The sequence below is a fragment of the Nelumbo nucifera genome, chromosome 5 (assembly GCF_055504915.1).
Source record: "Nelumbo nucifera cultivar China Antique chromosome 5, China Antique-T2T, whole genome shotgun sequence".
Classification (NCBI taxonomy): domain Eukaryota; kingdom Viridiplantae; phylum Streptophyta; class Magnoliopsida; order Proteales; family Nelumbonaceae; genus Nelumbo; species Nelumbo nucifera.
In genome coordinates, this window is record NC_142653.1 from 647,945 (window position 1) to 664,612 (window position 16,668).

The 16,668-nt window shown below is 36.7% G+C and overlaps 2 protein-coding genes across 19 annotated transcripts; one reads left to right on the plus strand and one right to left on the minus strand.

Moving 5' to 3' along the window:
- The first annotated feature begins 1,596 nt into the window (after nucleotides 1–1,596).
- Nucleotides 1,597–3,823, plus strand: LOC104603831 (cell division control protein 2 homolog D). The gene is made up of 8 exons (XM_010267989.3): nucleotides 1,597–1,918; nucleotides 2,396–2,537; nucleotides 2,631–2,692; nucleotides 2,773–2,884; nucleotides 2,964–3,057; nucleotides 3,152–3,221; nucleotides 3,310–3,448; nucleotides 3,575–3,823. Exons 1-8 carry the CDS (start codon nucleotides 1,686–1,688, stop codon nucleotides 3,665–3,667), a joined length of 945 nt encoding a protein of 314 aa, XP_010266291.1. The 5' UTR covers nucleotides 1,597–1,685; the 3' UTR covers nucleotides 3,668–3,823.
- Nucleotides 3,824–3,925: 102 nt separating this feature from the next.
- On the minus strand, nucleotides 3,926–16,176 carry LOC104603832 (protein PIN-LIKES 3-like). Of its 18 annotated transcripts, none has more exons than XM_088887625.1 (14): nucleotides 16,101–16,144; nucleotides 15,578–15,657; nucleotides 15,286–15,337; nucleotides 14,983–15,163; nucleotides 14,580–14,744; nucleotides 14,234–14,313; nucleotides 13,946–14,070; nucleotides 13,560–13,681; nucleotides 12,478–12,714; nucleotides 11,513–11,605; nucleotides 9,601–9,701; nucleotides 8,612–8,664; nucleotides 6,080–6,265; nucleotides 3,926–4,220 (listed from the first exon to the last, which is right to left on the minus strand). In XM_088887625.1, exons 5-14 carry the CDS (start codon nucleotides 14,712–14,714, stop codon nucleotides 4,096–4,098), a joined length of 1,257 nt encoding a protein of 418 aa, XP_088743751.1. In that variant the 5' UTR covers nucleotides 14,715–14,744; nucleotides 14,983–15,163; nucleotides 15,286–15,337; nucleotides 15,578–15,657; nucleotides 16,101–16,144; the 3' UTR covers nucleotides 3,926–4,095. The 18 variants fall into 18 exon arrangements, with proteins under 18 accessions (XP_088743751.1, XP_088743747.1, XP_088743749.1 ...); XM_088887621.1 differs by lacking the exon at nucleotides 16,101–16,144 and adding an exon at nucleotides 15,959–16,097; XM_088887623.1 differs by lacking the exon at nucleotides 16,101–16,144 and adding an exon at nucleotides 15,934–16,059.
- Nucleotides 16,177–16,668: the final 492 nt, after the last annotated feature.

Genomic DNA, 16,668 nt, shown 5'->3' on the forward strand with positions numbered 1-16,668 from the left:
TTAGATTTGTCTTAGCTCTACAACATACTCAGCCTATAGGGTTAGATCACATAAAATTGAAGAAATTATTATATATATATATATATATTATTTTGAAAATTAAAAAAATCAATTATTTAGAATAAATTTCAATTGATTTGTGGGCATGGTAGATCATACATAAATCTACAACATAATCAATTTCTAGAGGTAGATCACAAGAAAAACAAAAAAAAAATCATTTTTTTAGATTTTTTACTATTATGAAATTTCTTCAAATATTCACAAAGATTTACATATAGCAGCAAAATAAGTGGAATTTTTTGCACAAGAATAGTAGAACAACATACATAAAGATGTTTTTAAGAATCCAAACTAAAAAAAACAAAAGCATTGGCTGAAAATGTAAAAAAAATTGAAAAAAACACACTTATTTTCACAACCTTGAACCTTGAAAAAGTTGTTGAATCTTGCAAGTTTATAGACATTTTGGCAGATTTTTGCAAGATTTGAGACTCTAGGAAGGTTAAGAAGCTTTCTGGAGGATTTAAAAGCCCACTTTCAAAACCACTTCTATTTGCGATTTCTACAACGATAAAATCATCGTGTATCAGCCGATATGCTACTGCATAACCGATACATAACCAAAACTCACTGATACAACATCGATATACCTTTGGCATGACGAAAAAAAATAAGGAATGGTACCATTGATTTGGGACCGTTCCCCGTATTGGCCAATACGGGCTGATAGTGACGAAATTTTGAACCCTTATTCATACAAACACCCTTTTCTTTTGTTTGGTTAATACACATATACACCCTGGTTCATTTTTACTGTTGTTCCCTGAGAATGCATTTATGTACAGAAAAAAAACAATTTTTACAAATTTCAAGGCACGCTCAACCCTTCATCTCTTTTTAAATGAGATCGGATCCGATCACAAAACAGGGGCCGAACAAACAAACGGTCCCAACAGTTATTTGCAGCCGTAAGTTATTAAAATCTCGCCATCAATAACAAGGGGATGAAAAGGTATCATACCTAAAAAGGTATAATCTAATTGCTGACCAATCCACTGTATTTTTCATTCAAATTCACGTGGTAGTTAAAGTTTTCCGGGTACCGTATCTTCTGATATCATAAAAAGCGCAGAACACTTAACATGTGCGGACGCTCCTACCAGCTGGGATATTATGACACTTCTCAATATAGAGAAAAAAAAAAGAAAAAAAGAAAGGGAAGGAAAAGAAACTTGTATATCTTTAGGATGTGGGTAGTGGGTAGCAGATCCGATCCGGACTCCTCTTCCTACTTCGATCGCAAAATCAGTAGTAATCACAAACCTATAAGCATAAGCGAGATGAAACTTGAAAGGCAAAGAGATAGCAATATATCGGGTTTGCCGTTGGTATCCCATCCTTACCAGATTCCCACCTTAAATCCGACTCATGCCACCCCGAGTGACCCGATCAAGGCGGTTGTAATTATCACCTAACATCTGGGGTTATTTTCGTAATCTTAAAGAATTCCAACATTTGAAATTCGAAAATGTTGCCGTTACCCAACGAGCAAGAAAGCCACCAACGGCTATAAGATTGAATTCCACCGTCTTTTAGATCATTGTTCTTCTGAGATTTTTTACCACACTGCGACAGGGAGAGAGAGAGAGAGAGAGAGAATCAAACAAAAAAACATACAAAGAATGGATCAAGGGTTCAGAGAAAACCAGAAATCTGCCATGGATGCATTCGAGAAGCTCGAAAAGGTCGGAGAAGGAACCTATGGGAAGGTTTACAGAGCAAGGGAGAAGGCTACAGGAAAGATCGTTGCCCTCAAGAAGACCCGTCTTCACGAGGATGACGAAGGAGTCCCGCCTACAACCCTCCGAGAGGTCTCCCTATTGAGAATGTTATCCAGGGATCCACATGTCGTAAGGTGATTCCTAATATCATAGGTTCCAATTGGACATGGATGACTGGTATTTCTATTTTCTTCTCTGTCTCACCTTTTAGGGTTTGGGTTTCTATCATGTTCTTGCGGTCGCATTTTTTGTCATATTAACTTATTTGGCTTCCATGGTTTTCTTTTTGTTCTTTAGTTGATTTTGTTTCTTCGTTAATGGTTTATTTGCTTAGGGTTGCAACCCGTTCTGTTTTCTTATTCTTTCTTTTCTTTTCCCCTTACCAGTCTGCTGGCCCTTTTCCTTTCTTGTTCTCCCTCAAGCTATTTTCAATCGATTTTTTTTTATTACCCATTTTCCTGTTCTGTTCATGCCTCATTATGTTTAATTTTTCCTATCGTTTTCGTGTTTCATATCCACTCTTTGTTTAATCGAAAATTCCAATTATCATCTTCCTTAAATGCATTCCTTCTTTTGATGGTTTTAATTAATGGTCACTTGCGATCCTACAGATTGCTTGATGTCAAACAAGGGCAAAACAAGGAGGGGAAGACCATTCTTTATCTGGTTTTTGAATACATGGACACCGATCTCAAGAAGTATATTCGGAGTTTCAGGCAAAATGGAGACCACATTCCTGCTAAAACCGTGAAGGTGATGACACTATCAAGCTTTGAATTTCCAACTGTTTTAAATAGTTGATTGTTGAAGGAACTTCTAATCGTTTATGTTTGATAATCAATGCAGAGCCTCATGTACCAACTGTGCAAGGGCGTTGCTTTTTGCCATGGCCACGGAGTGCTACATCGGTAAACCTTCTCCTCTACTCCTATCACTTGCGTATAATGTATGAACTTAATGACATTCTCCTACTCTTGGTATTTTTTAGGGATCTGAAGCCACACAATCTTCTGATGGATCGAAAGACAATGATGCTTAAAATAGCAGACCTTGGACTGGCTCGAGCATTTACTCTACCAGTCAAGAAATACACTCACGAGGCACGTATCTTTACTTGTCAATGTTTATTCCAAAAAAAATTCTCAGTTAACAAAAAAACCAATGCAATGGCTGTTGCAGATCTTGACACTCTGGTACAGAGCTCCCGAAGTGCTTCTGGGAGCTACCCATTACTCAACTCCAGTGGATATGTGGTCTGTGGGCTGTATATTTGGTACGATTGTCTTGCTCATGATGATATGTGGCCTTTTACTGAGATTCCAAAGTAAGCATTTTGTCTAACGAATGTATTTCTAAATCTTACCCAGCTGAACTGGTCACAAATCAGGCACTCTTTCCAGGAGACTCCGAGCTGCAACAGCTCCTTCATATTTTCAGGTCCATTGAGCTCTGTTTCGAATATTCATTCTAACATTAACAAGTCATCTTGCTGCTGCTCAATCACTTGACAAGTTTCATGTTGCAGACTACTGGGCACTCCGAATGAAGAAGTGTGGCCGGGAGTGAGCAAACTAATGAACTGGCACGAATATCCTCAATGGAGCCCCCAAAATCTGTCATCAGTTGTTCCCAATCTGGATATTGATGGGCTAGATCTTCTATCGGTAAGCTACTAGCATAGTTATGATGCTGAATTCCAAAGAAAACAGTGGCTAACAAAGAATAAATCGGAGTAGACAAAATTTTTCATTATCAAATGACGATTACATCTATGTTTATGTTTTTTGCAGAAGATGTTGCAGTACGAACCTTCCAAGCGGATCTCGGCAAAGAAAGCTTTGGAGCACCCCTACTTTGATGACCTGAACAAAGCGTACTTATAGTCTATCTCGTGGTTCTTTTTTTTTTCATGCTTTTCTCAAGCGTATCTGGTTAGGTTCGAAATTGCGTGTAATGGTTGATGATTGTTTTCAACCTATTCAAGTGGCCTGGTTTTGTTAATCAATTCAACAAAACTGAAAGTACCTTTTTTCGCTTTAGATGAATGTTCTTTTCTGTGACATGTTTTGCAAGTTCTATTCAAGCAGCAATTATCACCCGATCTGAGAGAGAGAGAGAGAGAGAGACCAATTCACTCACTCTTGGGCGGCTCTATCCAGCCATGCTTTTTCTATATTACCACTGTTGTGACATTCAATGTGGTTGGATTATAGCAGTCAACACTCTGGGCATTCGACCCAACCAATTTGAGAGCGCATGGCCCTATATCGAGCCATGAAAAAATGACCATTATAACAGTTGGAAAACAAAATCAGGCTACGAGCCACATGAATAAGGTTGACCACAATGTAAGGGAAATTGAAGCTAATGCATAAGTCCATAGCATGATGACAGAACATTCACTTTGACCTTCCCCAAATAATTGAGTCATCGTTCCTGCAAATTTAACAAAAAAATTCATGTCATCAGAGAAAATGGATAAACAGGGTTTTGATGGGGGCAGAGAAATCTCCATTTCCACCAATTTTTTTCTTGCAGAGAAACAAACCTCTTTAAGCCCACTCCTAGGGCAAAAGAAAGCTCTTTAAGCAATAAAGTGAATAAAAAAACGTTCAAGGCTCTGGGCAGAGAAATCTCCATTTCCACCAATTTTTTTCTTGCAGAGAAACAAACCTCTTTAAGCCCACTCCTAGGGCAAAAGAAAGCTCTTTAAGCAATAAAGTGAATAAAAAAACGTTCAAGGCTCTGGGCAGAGAAATCTCCATTTCCACCAATTTTTTTCTTGCAGAGAAACAAACCTCTTTAAGCCCACTCCTAGGGCAAAAGAAAGCTCTTTAAGCAATAAAGTGAATAAAAAAACGTTCAAGGCTCATGGACCAAACATCCCCTAATTTAGGGGACGGTCATATATTGATTTTTATGGGACAACTCGAGCATGAATTAATTTGAAATTAATAGCTGATACAGCAAAAAGGCAGAATGGCCCATAATACTTCTGGGTTTTGAAAAGCATTAATCCAAACCCAGTATTTTTTATGAAACCTGGATACTCTGTCCTGCATCTCATAAATGTAACCAGCATGCAAGTAGTCCAAATGACCTTGAATCATATGAAATAAAAAATTTGACTCCGGCATTTTTTTTTGAACCAGTTAGAAATTACTTTCCAGGAAAGAAAAGCACTTTAATCCTAACTAGTTCAATGGTACTTGCTGTCAATTTGTTCTAAAAAATTGTCAAATATAAACAATTTATCCTAGTGCGCCATATATATGAGATATTCAACTTAATCGTGGTCAACTATCATTGTTATGTGTCAGATTATTTTTATCTATCACATTTAGTGTATATATTTCAACTAACCTACTTTTCAAAATTACCCCTCTCTTTATATTCCCATGCTTTCCTAGGGCTTTTGTTATCTAAGTATAAGCTGAAGTCAATTGGAGTCATGGAAGGACAATCCTTTTTTGGTGGGAATCATCAAAAGATGGATGCAGAGACATCTTGAACATGGGCCCAACCGAGCTTTTGCTCAAGTTGGGCCAAAAAGCTTGGGCCTGACCTAAACTCAGATTGGGCTTGGGTTGAGGCATTGAGTACATAAGTATAGGTAGATTTGTTGATGAAAGTTATACATATTTTCTCCATTCTACTCCTAAATTGGGCTATAAAGCCCAATAAAAAATGGGTGTACAAAAATATATTCGTAAATTCTTAAAGGCCCAACCAAGCCCAGCCAAACCCATCCTAAGCCTGAACTCAGCCCAAGTTGTGTTGGGTTAAGCTCGGGTTGTTCCTAGGTTGATAAACTCAGCCCAAGCCCAAAGTTTGCATCTTAGGGTTGGGTTAGGTTGAGGCTGGGCCTGGGTTGACGCTCAACCTGATCCAACCTACCCAAGTTGTACCCCTAGTAGCTATAGCTTGATAAATATGTGAAGTGGTGACAAAAAGATCTCATGCCAATATATCTTTTGCATCCTTAGGTTCATTGTAGCAGGGCTTCTATATTATCTCAACATTGGGAGTCATAAACTTAGTAATGATAGAAGTATTCACTTTGGAATACCTCCATTTGAGTCACCTGTGTTGGGATGGCAGTAAGGGACCCACCAAACTCAAGCTAAGTAAGTGATTGAAGCATCCAAGGTGCATGGAAAACCTCCAAACTTATTGTTGCTAAAGAAAAGAACAGACACGGGATAGCATTTATAACAGAAGGCAAAGAACAGACCAGGATAACATTTATAACAAGTACCAAATATTTGCAGTTTAAACAAGAAAAGACCACTTACCTATGTTCATTGCTGGTGGAAGTGCAAATTGAAGCAGAAGAATAAACTGATATAACGGATCTGAGTGCACCCAACCAAAATGGATCGCTCCTTTGACAATGACAATTCCCAATAGAGGCAGTGCAATATATCGAACTATGATGATCCCAAATATGATAGACAACTGAACTTCTGACTTTTGTAAACCTGAATAAGATCAATACGAAGAAAACATAGCTGAAAGATAACTTCTTGTATCATATAATTATATGTTGTGGTAACAGTAGCATGCACATGTTCTTTTTTGCTCTTTCCTTAATTTATGTGAGGCCTTTACATGCATATATAATAGTTGAAGTGCTGGTCAATGGTTGATTGATACCTAACCATTCTTCAAAATCTTTGTCTCCTAGAGATCGACGTGTAGCTTAAGATCAGTTTGGTTTTTTCTCTTATATCAAAGTTATGAGATCAAAGGGGCCTTTAAAGCACTAATTTCAATAAGCCCGAAGCCTGTTTATGGAGCAAAGAAGTTGTGATCAATCTTTCTTTTACTGGTGCATGAAACCCCTAAACAAGTGCATTGGATTTCCCAACAGCCCTGAGAGAGACGGGAGAAATAAACAAAGCAACATCATGTCACTTTGAGTATGCTGTTTAAATTAAACCTCTTCAGGTATGTCAAAAAGGAGGATGCAAGAACAATTTGAAGATGCTTTCTTTCTGCCACAGAGGATGGTATACCACCACCTTTGAGTGATCCTCTTTCTCCCACTTCTGATCTCACTGAGTCATCTATTACTACTTCTTGTGTTTCTCACCTGCTTGACCATTTTGGGTTTCTGTCTGTGCATAATGTTATTGCTGCTACACTTGATTCCATATATACCTTCTAGTCTTCTGCTTATTAGCAGGTTGCAACAATATTGTGTCGGAAATAGTTGTGTATATCAAAATTCAAACCCTCATCAGCAATGATACTTGGGAGATGGTTCCATCCCTCTTATAGGTAATGAATGGGTATTCTCAGTTAAATTGTAGTCAGATGGGAAGATAGACTGGTACAAAGATTGACTGGAGCACAAGATTATGTATTTGTACACGGCCATTTAAAAAAGACTGTCTACATGAAGCCTCATTGACAATTCCCTGGTCTACAAACTCAAGAAATCCCTTAGAAAAAGCTCGTAAGGCTTGGTTTGAGCTGTTCAGATAGGTCATTACTAGAGTTTGTTGTTCACGAAAAAAAAATACGACTTCTCCTTATTCATCTGTCAAAGGCTCTAGTACTACGATTTTTCTTCTGATGTTCTCCTATATTTCGATGGTGTCTTGATTACAAGATATGACACTAAGGGAATTCAGCATTTATAGCCAGTCACAATAAAATATCTCTTTCAAAATGAAAGATTCAAGACCTCTTGGAGGTGTACTATACTACTTGTGGGTCTTTTGGGAACCAGAGGAAGTATGCCATAGTTTTACATAAATTGGAAAATTTTACCAATGAGAAACATGCTCAGTTGCTCACACACCTATGCAGCTGAATCTAAGGATGATGGTGAGCTCTTGGTAGATTCTACATTCTATCTCATCTTTTTGAGTCTCATCTACCTTACAATTCTACACTCCATCTCTGTTTGTGTCTCCCTCACATCAATCAGACCTCATGTAGTTACAAGCCAGTGTTATTTTTCCCTTTATCATCATCTTTTCATCTTAAAAGCCTATTCTCTTATGTTGATACTGATAGAGTTAGTTGCCCTGATGCACTTCACTCCCCACAGGCTTGTGTATCTTCTTTTGTTAATTTCTTGGAAGCGTAAGAAGCATCCTACGGTGTCTAATCTTCCTACAAGCTGAATGTAGAGCAATGTCCTCAGCCCTGGAATGAAATTGTTTGGTTTAAAGGGTTGTTTCCTGAACTGAACATTACACTACCCACAGGATTGTGTATCTTCTTTCGTTAATTTCTTGGAAGTGCAGGAAGCAGCCTATGGTGTCTAATCTTCCTACAAGCTGAATATAGAGCAATGTCCTCATCCCTGGAATGAAATTGTTTGCTTTAAAGGGTTGTTTCCTGAACTGAACATTACACTTACTTTCTCAACTCCGCTATATGCTAAAAAATTAGCAATATTAAGATTGCCTCCAACCCAATCTTTGATGAGAGCACCAAACACGTTGTAAGTGGATTGCCACTTCATGCATGATCAGTATCATGTTAGGATTATTTCTCCCCTTTACATAACTATAAATTTCAAGATTATAGATGCCTTTACTAAACCTGTGACTTTCTCACATCATAAATCTCTCATTAGCAAACTGATAGTGACCAACATCAGTTTGAGGAGTGTGAAGAAAACACAGCTGAAGGATAGTATCACAGTAGCATGTATATATGTGTAATTGCTATTCTATTTAACTCATTTCTTAATTATTTTTTAGCCCCACTCAGGGGCATCTTAGCAATTGGTCTGACCTAGCAACCATCCAGTTAACACAGGTCACATGAGGAATATATGAAAGCAACGAACATCAAAGAATAATTACCCTTAAGAAGATTTGCTCCCATTACCAGGCTGACACTTGGGATGGCTCCGTCACTGTAAATCATGTGGAGAACAGAAAGAACTGTAAGCAAGCATTCAATGTCAAGAATTTACATGACATAACATAAAACTTTTGTGTGTGAACACGGAAGAGAAGATCATTCTTAGAGGTTTGATACTTCAAGGTTGTTCCTTGAGATGCTTCCATGAAGTTCACCTTTAGCAAGACTAAATCCATAAGTCTGATAAATTTTATAGCACTGTTTAGGGCACAGTCATTTGGGGGTTGCTCACACAGATCTATCATGTATAAGATAGGGCATGGGTATATATGTTATTCATATGTATTTTATACACACACACACACACACACACACCATATATATATATATATGTTATTTTATGCTATGTTTTATATTATATATAAATATTATAATATGGCACCTATAATACATATTATATAATATTATAATATGGGAATATATTATATAATGTATAAAATAAATTTTATACACATGGATGTGAAGTTTAATTGGGTAAAAAGAACTGCAAATGGGTTTGCTGATGTATTAGCAAAGCAAGGAGTGGGAAGGAGTCATATGTTTTGGGCTCAGTTGCAATAGCTAATTTATAATATGAAGAGTTAAGAAAGTTTACCTCTCCTGCTCTTGTAATTGTTCTGTTTTAATTTAATGAAATTCCGTTATTGATAAAAAAAATTTATACACATATTATATGATATATAATTTAAAATGTTATATACATGTAATATTTTACACATTAAAACCTTAGGCGCAGAATCAGGCCGGGGCTTATGTTCCAGGCCTGGAACCTGGGCCAGGCCCAAGCTATATTAGAGCTGAAACATGGGGGTAGATCTTATGTCATAAATGTCTGGAAATATAAATATATTAGAGCTGAAACATGAAATACTAAAGCAAGAACAAATCATTGCATGGACATAAAAGAGTGTGATGGTAATCCTTGTACCTCAGCAAAGAAGCAGAGTCTCCAATTACATGAAGAGGTGCTGTCTCACCAATCATAGCCCTTCGAATTTGGGGGATAATTCCAACAACAAACCCGACAACCTACCATATATATAAAAACTAGTTTACATTAAAAGGTATCTCCTAAATTTTAGTGAATATTAGTCAAGGTTGGACAACAAAAGTCCAGTGAAGGTCGCACACATGGAAAGAAACCACATACAAAGTGAAAAATATAAAGGGGTACAGGAACTCAGGGAGTAGATGGTTCACTCTAGAAGTTTAATTGTAGATCTACTTGAAAAATTACAAAAGGAATATACATCCACAAGTAGGGATGTCAATGGGCTTTGAAAGTCTGATACCTGGTTCAACATCTGATCTAATTATTATCACAGATTTGAATGTTACAACTTGCATCCAGTTAATAACTGGATTGGATGCAGATTTAACCCCAGTCGATCCGATTAAAATCCAAGTTCAATTAAAAATTATTATATATCTATGTAGTATAGTTGTGTATATAGATATTATACACAATTATATAGAGCTTAAGACTAATAAATTTAATAGTTTATATTTATACACACTTATTATACATTATAATTTAAAAGTACTTGGTTTTTTAAAACTTTCTATTTTTTCCATATTAAGAACAATATGATTAGTGAAGATTAAATCTGGTATGATTTCGACATATTGGATTTCGGATCCACAGATTTGATAATCATATAGGATGTGGATGTAGCTGGATCCAATCCAATTATAGTCCTATCCACAATAACATTTCTTTCAAATATTATCTAAGATTTAGTGTCTTGCAGCACTGGGGTACAACCATTTATCAGTGTCTGTTCCCATCATGTTGTTTTATGGTCTAGCTGAGCTAGACCACATGATTTATGCGGTACATTGGTATACTCCAAAGTAGTTGAAAATCACAATTCAGTGGATCCAGACCCTTTTCTTCTTAACCAGAATTGAAGTCAAACAGGATGCCTGGTGGTTCATGAAAATAGAAAATGGTTAAAATCGTTTAAAAAAGAAAAAAAGACCTGGAATGTTTCTCATGGTTCAATGACTTGGATGACCCAGTTTTTAAACATTGATAGGACCCCACTATTTGATAGTTACTCTTAGAGCACATCATAGAGAGAGCCACTCAGATCAGATGATCATTTTGAGAAAGGTTAACAGATTTTATTAAGAGTTAACTGAGATAAGTTAACAGAGTACAAGGCCTTGGAAGGCAGGAACAGAATTACACAGGCAGAAAAACATCAGAGAACATATTAGCTCTATGGGCTCCAGATTTGGCTAAGCTGTCAGCTACAGTGTTTAATTCCCTAGGAATCCAAACCAGCTTCACATTCAGGGTATTTAGAATATCTCCGGCTTCAATCAACAGATGAGCAAGCCTCCAAGGACCTCCAGTCCTCTGCCTTAACCAGTTTATTGTATTAGGTGAATCACCCTCAATTGATAAAGAGATCAGATGATCATGGCCATTTGACCAATAGACCCATTTCCAATCCTTTTGCAGTTTCTTCTAATTCTACTTATAACTGGCACCCAGGAAAAAGGGATACAACTGCAGGTACAATGACCTGATTGAGACTGTTTTTGAACAATAATATCTACTTCTTTAGTAAGTTATGTGTATCTTCCTCCTCCTCCCTGTTTCTATGTTTGTGGTAGAAGAAGATAGACAAAGTACATTCTTTTAAACATAGAATCTATGTAACAAGGGATACTCTGTTATCTAAAAATTAGTGTAGAAAAGTGAGATATGCAATCTATATTTTTTAAAGGCAAAGTAATGAGACATGTCATCACCTTTGTTGCATGGTTAACATCAAAATCTGTTTAACCAAAAAACAAAAAGAATGAGTTTCAGAAAATAATAAGCATACCGCTCCAGCAGTTGAAGGTGCGAACAATGCCTTCAGGCTGATCTTTCCACAAAGATTCTTTAAATGTTTTTTAATCTTAACAGAAATTGGCACCTGTCATGAAACCTAGGAAATTGTCAAATATTTACTCTCTCAAATTACTTATCAATTGAGAGCAGAAAGGAAACATCAAGTTGTGAACATATTATAGAAAGCTTGCAAATTAATACAAATAAAATATTGCAGTTAGTCCCTACAGTATGCATTTAATAATCCATGGAAGTTATGATGCAGATACAGAAAACACAGAAAAAGCTTGGGTGAGCAAGTAGGCATACCCTAGTGATAGTTCTAATTATTTAAAAAAGTTCCTTTATCTTAGCCACATTTGCCTCAAGAATAGAAGATGGCAAGAAGAGCATATCAGGCCCAAATTCCCATGTTCCTAAAGTGGGTAGGAGTGGGGAAGAGAGAGGCACATGAGGCATCAAGGTAATTGAGTTTGGACATGGGTGGGCTTTACAATTTCAACTAACCTTCAAAAGTGTAATTCCAATCACATTCTCAAGTTTCAAAAAGGAGTAGAATATGGGAAATACAACTGGTGCTTCACCTTAAAAATAGTAAGGTGTGTTCCCCTAATATAGTAACATATAAGCAAACATCTGCTTTAAGGGCTCACTTGTCCTATTATTCACATGTGAAAGCGCCACAGTTGTAATTGAATGTAAGTAAATTGATCACAATGGAATGGAAAGTTTAGTTTCAGAGCTTTTTGTGGTACTATACTCCTTATTCTAATCTATGTTCTAATTTCTGTTCATACTTCAAATATCTTTTCTTCTACCTATTCTCATGTTCAGAGTCAAGTATTCCTCTATTTAGTGAAGCAGAACAATGATCAACATTTCACAACATAGGAACAAATTTCAAGAAGATGTAAGATACCAAAGGACAGAAGATATAAAAGTAATGCATGGAACAACCTCTGTGTTTCTTTCATATGTGGTGAAGTGCAGGGAAAATTGATCTTCATAGTTGTCAGAGATCAAATAGTCTTTTGAAGGAAGTAGTGCTTCTGTGGAACTTCCCACGGGAATCTTTGAGGATTCTTGAGGGAACTCTGAAGTAATTATGGATTCATTTACTTCAACACCTCTTGAGCTCCTTGAATATATCCGCACAATATTGAAGACATAAGACCATAAGTAAACAGCCCCTATCTGAGGAAAAACAATCAGGAGCAAAAGACACTCTAAGGTCAGTTTCCCATGTTCAAGCACAATATGGCACATTTAGAGTGTTGAAGAGAAACACTTCAGTGGGTACAAAATGTCTGGTTCAATAGTTCAACAATTGCCCATACATCGGAAAACAGGATTTTATATATAAATGGTATACTTGTTTTATTATGAGCATTAAGATGTAAGGAAAGATTTAAAGTTTTTCCATCAATAAACACCACAAGCATTACCAAATATGAGAAAACTAGTCAACAAAGTAATCAGTGAGGAAAAACTAAATGGTAGACACCTAAACTTTTGTTTGGTTAGTAAAACTAAATAAGAGAAGTTAGGAAGATGTAATAATTACTAAAACCGGAAAAACATCTTGCACATTATTCTAGCAGTAAGGCATCATATTACCTATATTTTATTGATTTTGATTCTTAACTGTTAGTGTCATTTCTCCAAATAATTGTTACTATGTCGATATGTCCTGAGTATGAGACATGCCTTTTAAACTTTATAAACTCATTTTACATGTTATCAAATTGGACCTCTCAAAATTTCCATGTCTGAAAAAGATGTATTTGTGCGCTAGTTGAACAGAATATGTATATTCTTTTTAGCAAAATTAGTATATTAACTTAAGAAATAGACATTTTGAACAGAAAAGAGTGAGAGTGGCCAGCTAGATAAACGAGTCACACCTGATCAACATTGACATATAACACATAATGAAAGTGATGTGTTTCCAAGAAATCATGCATTAATCCACTTTGCTTTACTATTCAATTATCAGTATATATATATATATTTCGACAAGCTATTTCAGAGAGTTTTACCGCCATAGAAAGTGAAGAATAGGCCATGCCATATTTATAGCAAACATCATTTGCTCCAAATGGACTGCCTTTCTCTCTACAGACTGCTGGAATGATGATAAGAAGCATATTTCCCAAATTCCCTGTCCACATCAACCCAAATAAAAATGCATGAGAATTGAGATGGTACATGATGCAATTGACTTTGCTTCAGGACTATGTGCCTTTTCAGTAGTGCAGCAGTACATGTCATTTATGCAATTCGTACACAATTCACTGATCCATATGAAAGACATTGTACAAGGGTAAAGAAACTTTCACCTGTTGGGAAGACATTATTTGTAGCCAATCTACATGATATTGTTTACAAATTATGAGGATATACTAAGCAATATACAAGAAATTACCTGCAGAACAACAACCCAGGATAAGGCCTCTTAAATTTGAAGGAGCCTTTGTGATTTGTATAACCATCCATCCCAATGCTGAACCAATGATAAATGTGAGAAGAATATTGAATGGCATGAACCACCTAAACATATAACCAAAATTTACTCAGAATACCAAGAAAATAAATGGCAAAGCAACTACAAGTCAATACAATATAATTTGTATGAACTGAAGTAGTAATCAGGAATAAAAATACTTTGTAATTTGTGCAAACTCAAATAGTAATCAGGATCAAAGATACTCACAACATAACCATGCTTTCAAATGTTATTGTTCTAGCTAGGTTGATAGCCACAAGTGCTGGATTGAACACAAAGAAAACAACCTGTTCGTGAGTAAAAATTTTCTTGTTAGTTTTAAAGAAGGAATGAAGAGGAACTCCATAGTAGAACTGGAAATAATGGCACGTGAATGTCTTCCCATGTGACACCTAAAATCTCAGACTAACATGCAACCACACATCCAAGAAGCCTGGATTAATTCCCCAAGCACTAAATAACAAAGTGCTATTGTCCTCTCCATAACATTTTAAGTTTAAACCAATGAAGACAAATTATAGGTATAAGATGAAGGCAACTAAAAACAACTTACACGATTTAAATGCTTCCTTGCATCTTCCCCCAAAATATCTATGCGATCTATTGCAAGAAAAGATCCTACACCAGTCACTATAAGAACTTTGAGGACTGGTATTGTTGCAACAACAAAAAGATCCAGGAGCTCCATATTTTGATTCTTTAAAGTACTCGTCCCCTCCTATACAGAGAGAAAACTAAAAAACTTCAATATAAGCTTTCTGCACAAAATATGCTTTTTATCATTATGTTAACACACATTCGAAAATGCAAGAGAAGAACAAAGGGATGGCAGTTGGCGGACTCCAAATAGTTGGGATTAAGGCTGAGATGAGTTTAGGAGAAGAGAAGGGGATACCAAGGCACTGCTCTAATTTGAAGGCATTTTGAATTGAAATTAAGTAAGACACTCAACTTACTCGAGAAAACCCGGTAATTTTAGGAGGAGAGAAGGAGAGATTTATGCTCAGTGAAACAAAAGGTGTTTGCCACTAGAGATAGAATCAAATCTCGAGGTTAAGAACTATAGCAGTATTCCACTATTCCTTGCTCCCCTGAGCATTGAACTTCCAAACAACCTCGACCTACCTACAATCTTGACTGAAGAAACGCAATCGCATCATTAACATAGTCCCAAAAAAATAAAAAAATAAAAAAAATACAATAAAATGGTTATATTTAAAAAATGGAAACAGGGGCTACCCTTAAGTTGAACGGTTTACATTTTCTTTTCTATTTCTTTATCTTCTTTTTTTCCTTTTCCATTACAGGTTCCTGAAAGAAAAATATTAAGACTGTTGCGGAAGAAGGATTGGAAAATATTGATCATACCAGAAACTTAGTACAAAGATTTACCACAGAAGAAAATTAAGAAAAAAAAAAAACATTTCCAGTAAGGCAGTGAGGTTTATTTTCATGTAAGAATTCAAAGAAGTAATATGAAGTTTTCAGCACATCAAACAGGAATTCCGCAAAAGATATCTGCTTAAAACTTGCTTAGAAAGAGAAACTCACCAGTCTTAACAGAATATGGAAAGCAAAACTCGAAGAAACAAAAGCTCTCTTCCTTGTCTCTTTGCCGTCTTTCTATATTTCTGCATTAAGAAGAATAATAAAAAAACAAGGCAACTAGAAACCCGATGCAAAACTTCAAGTGTGAACTCAAAATGAAGAAATAGATATCTACATCGATCAAGTACCAGCTAGACGTAATTTGCAGACTGAACAGAACGAAAGAGAGGAATAAAAAATTGTCCACCATAAAGATAAATTATACTATAATATTCTAGGACGAGCTGAAGCAACTGGGCCTCTAGGAATGAAAGTAAAATTATAAACTCAGAGTGGGTCATGGGTGAGACAAAATTTACATGAAACCGATATTGAAATCCCTACCACGTCGGTGTTATTATCATCTCTGTATTTTCATCATCTCATCTCGGAAGAAAATTAAGAGAGAGAGAGAGAGAGAGAGTGAGGAAGCATTGTATTGAGGAAGGAAAAGCAGAGTAGTTGCGGGTAAGATCATCCAACCAACCAGTCAACAAGACGGTGAGGCAGGCAGGTGCGGGTGCGAGGAGGGCAGCTTGAGTGCGAAGGTTCGCGCCTTGCGCGGTATACTGAGTAACGACAGGGGACTACTATTGCATTGTCCGTCCGTCCGCCGTGGTTTATTCTAAACGGTTATCAACATCATTAACTAAAAAGCCGGTGCACATGTCACGGTGGGTCCCTTGTTTTGATAGCATGCAGCCACCTGGGGAGTGGGGACCGATTCCATGGTTTTTTCTGTATCAACTATATATATATACATACATATTTGTTACACATTTCATTGGATTAACTGAATCCTCCTATTATACTATTATGCATGTGGGAACTGGGGACTGCCCGACCGGCGACCGGCGACTGGAGGGTGGAGGGTGGGGGCAGGATAAGATGCACGTGACATCCACCTTCCTTATAGCTTAGCCTAGCCCTTGCCCCTTGGGTACTTACTGATTACTACTTACTACAGCTTAGCCTAGCACGGAGAGCCTCTGCCTCTTGCCTCTGTCCACACACTTAGAAACTAAAAACTTTTGACTCACCAAAAACACATGCAG

Coding starts and splice junctions, on each gene's coding strand:
- LOC104603832 (XM_010267990.3), bottom strand. CDS start 14,714: ATGGAGCTCCTGGATCTTTTTGTTGTTGCAACAATACCAGTCCTCAAA. Junction 14,071..14,233: donor TTTGAAAGCATGGTTATGTT/GTGAGTATCTTT, acceptor TTATATGTTTAG/GTGGTTCATGCCATTCAATA. Junction 4,221..6,079: donor TCCACCAGCAATGAACATAG/GTAAGTGGTCTT, acceptor TTAAATTTGCAG/GAACGATGACTCAATTATTT.
- LOC104603831 (XM_010267989.3), top strand. CDS start 1,686: ATGGATCAAGGGTTCAGAGAAAACCAGAAATCTGCCATGGATGCATTC. Junction 2,885..2,963: donor TCAAGAAATACACTCACGAG/GCACGTATCTTT, acceptor TGGCTGTTGCAG/ATCTTGACACTCTGGTACAG. Junction 3,449..3,574: donor ATGGGCTAGATCTTCTATCG/GTAAGCTACTAG, acceptor TGTTTTTTGCAG/AAGATGTTGCAGTACGAACC.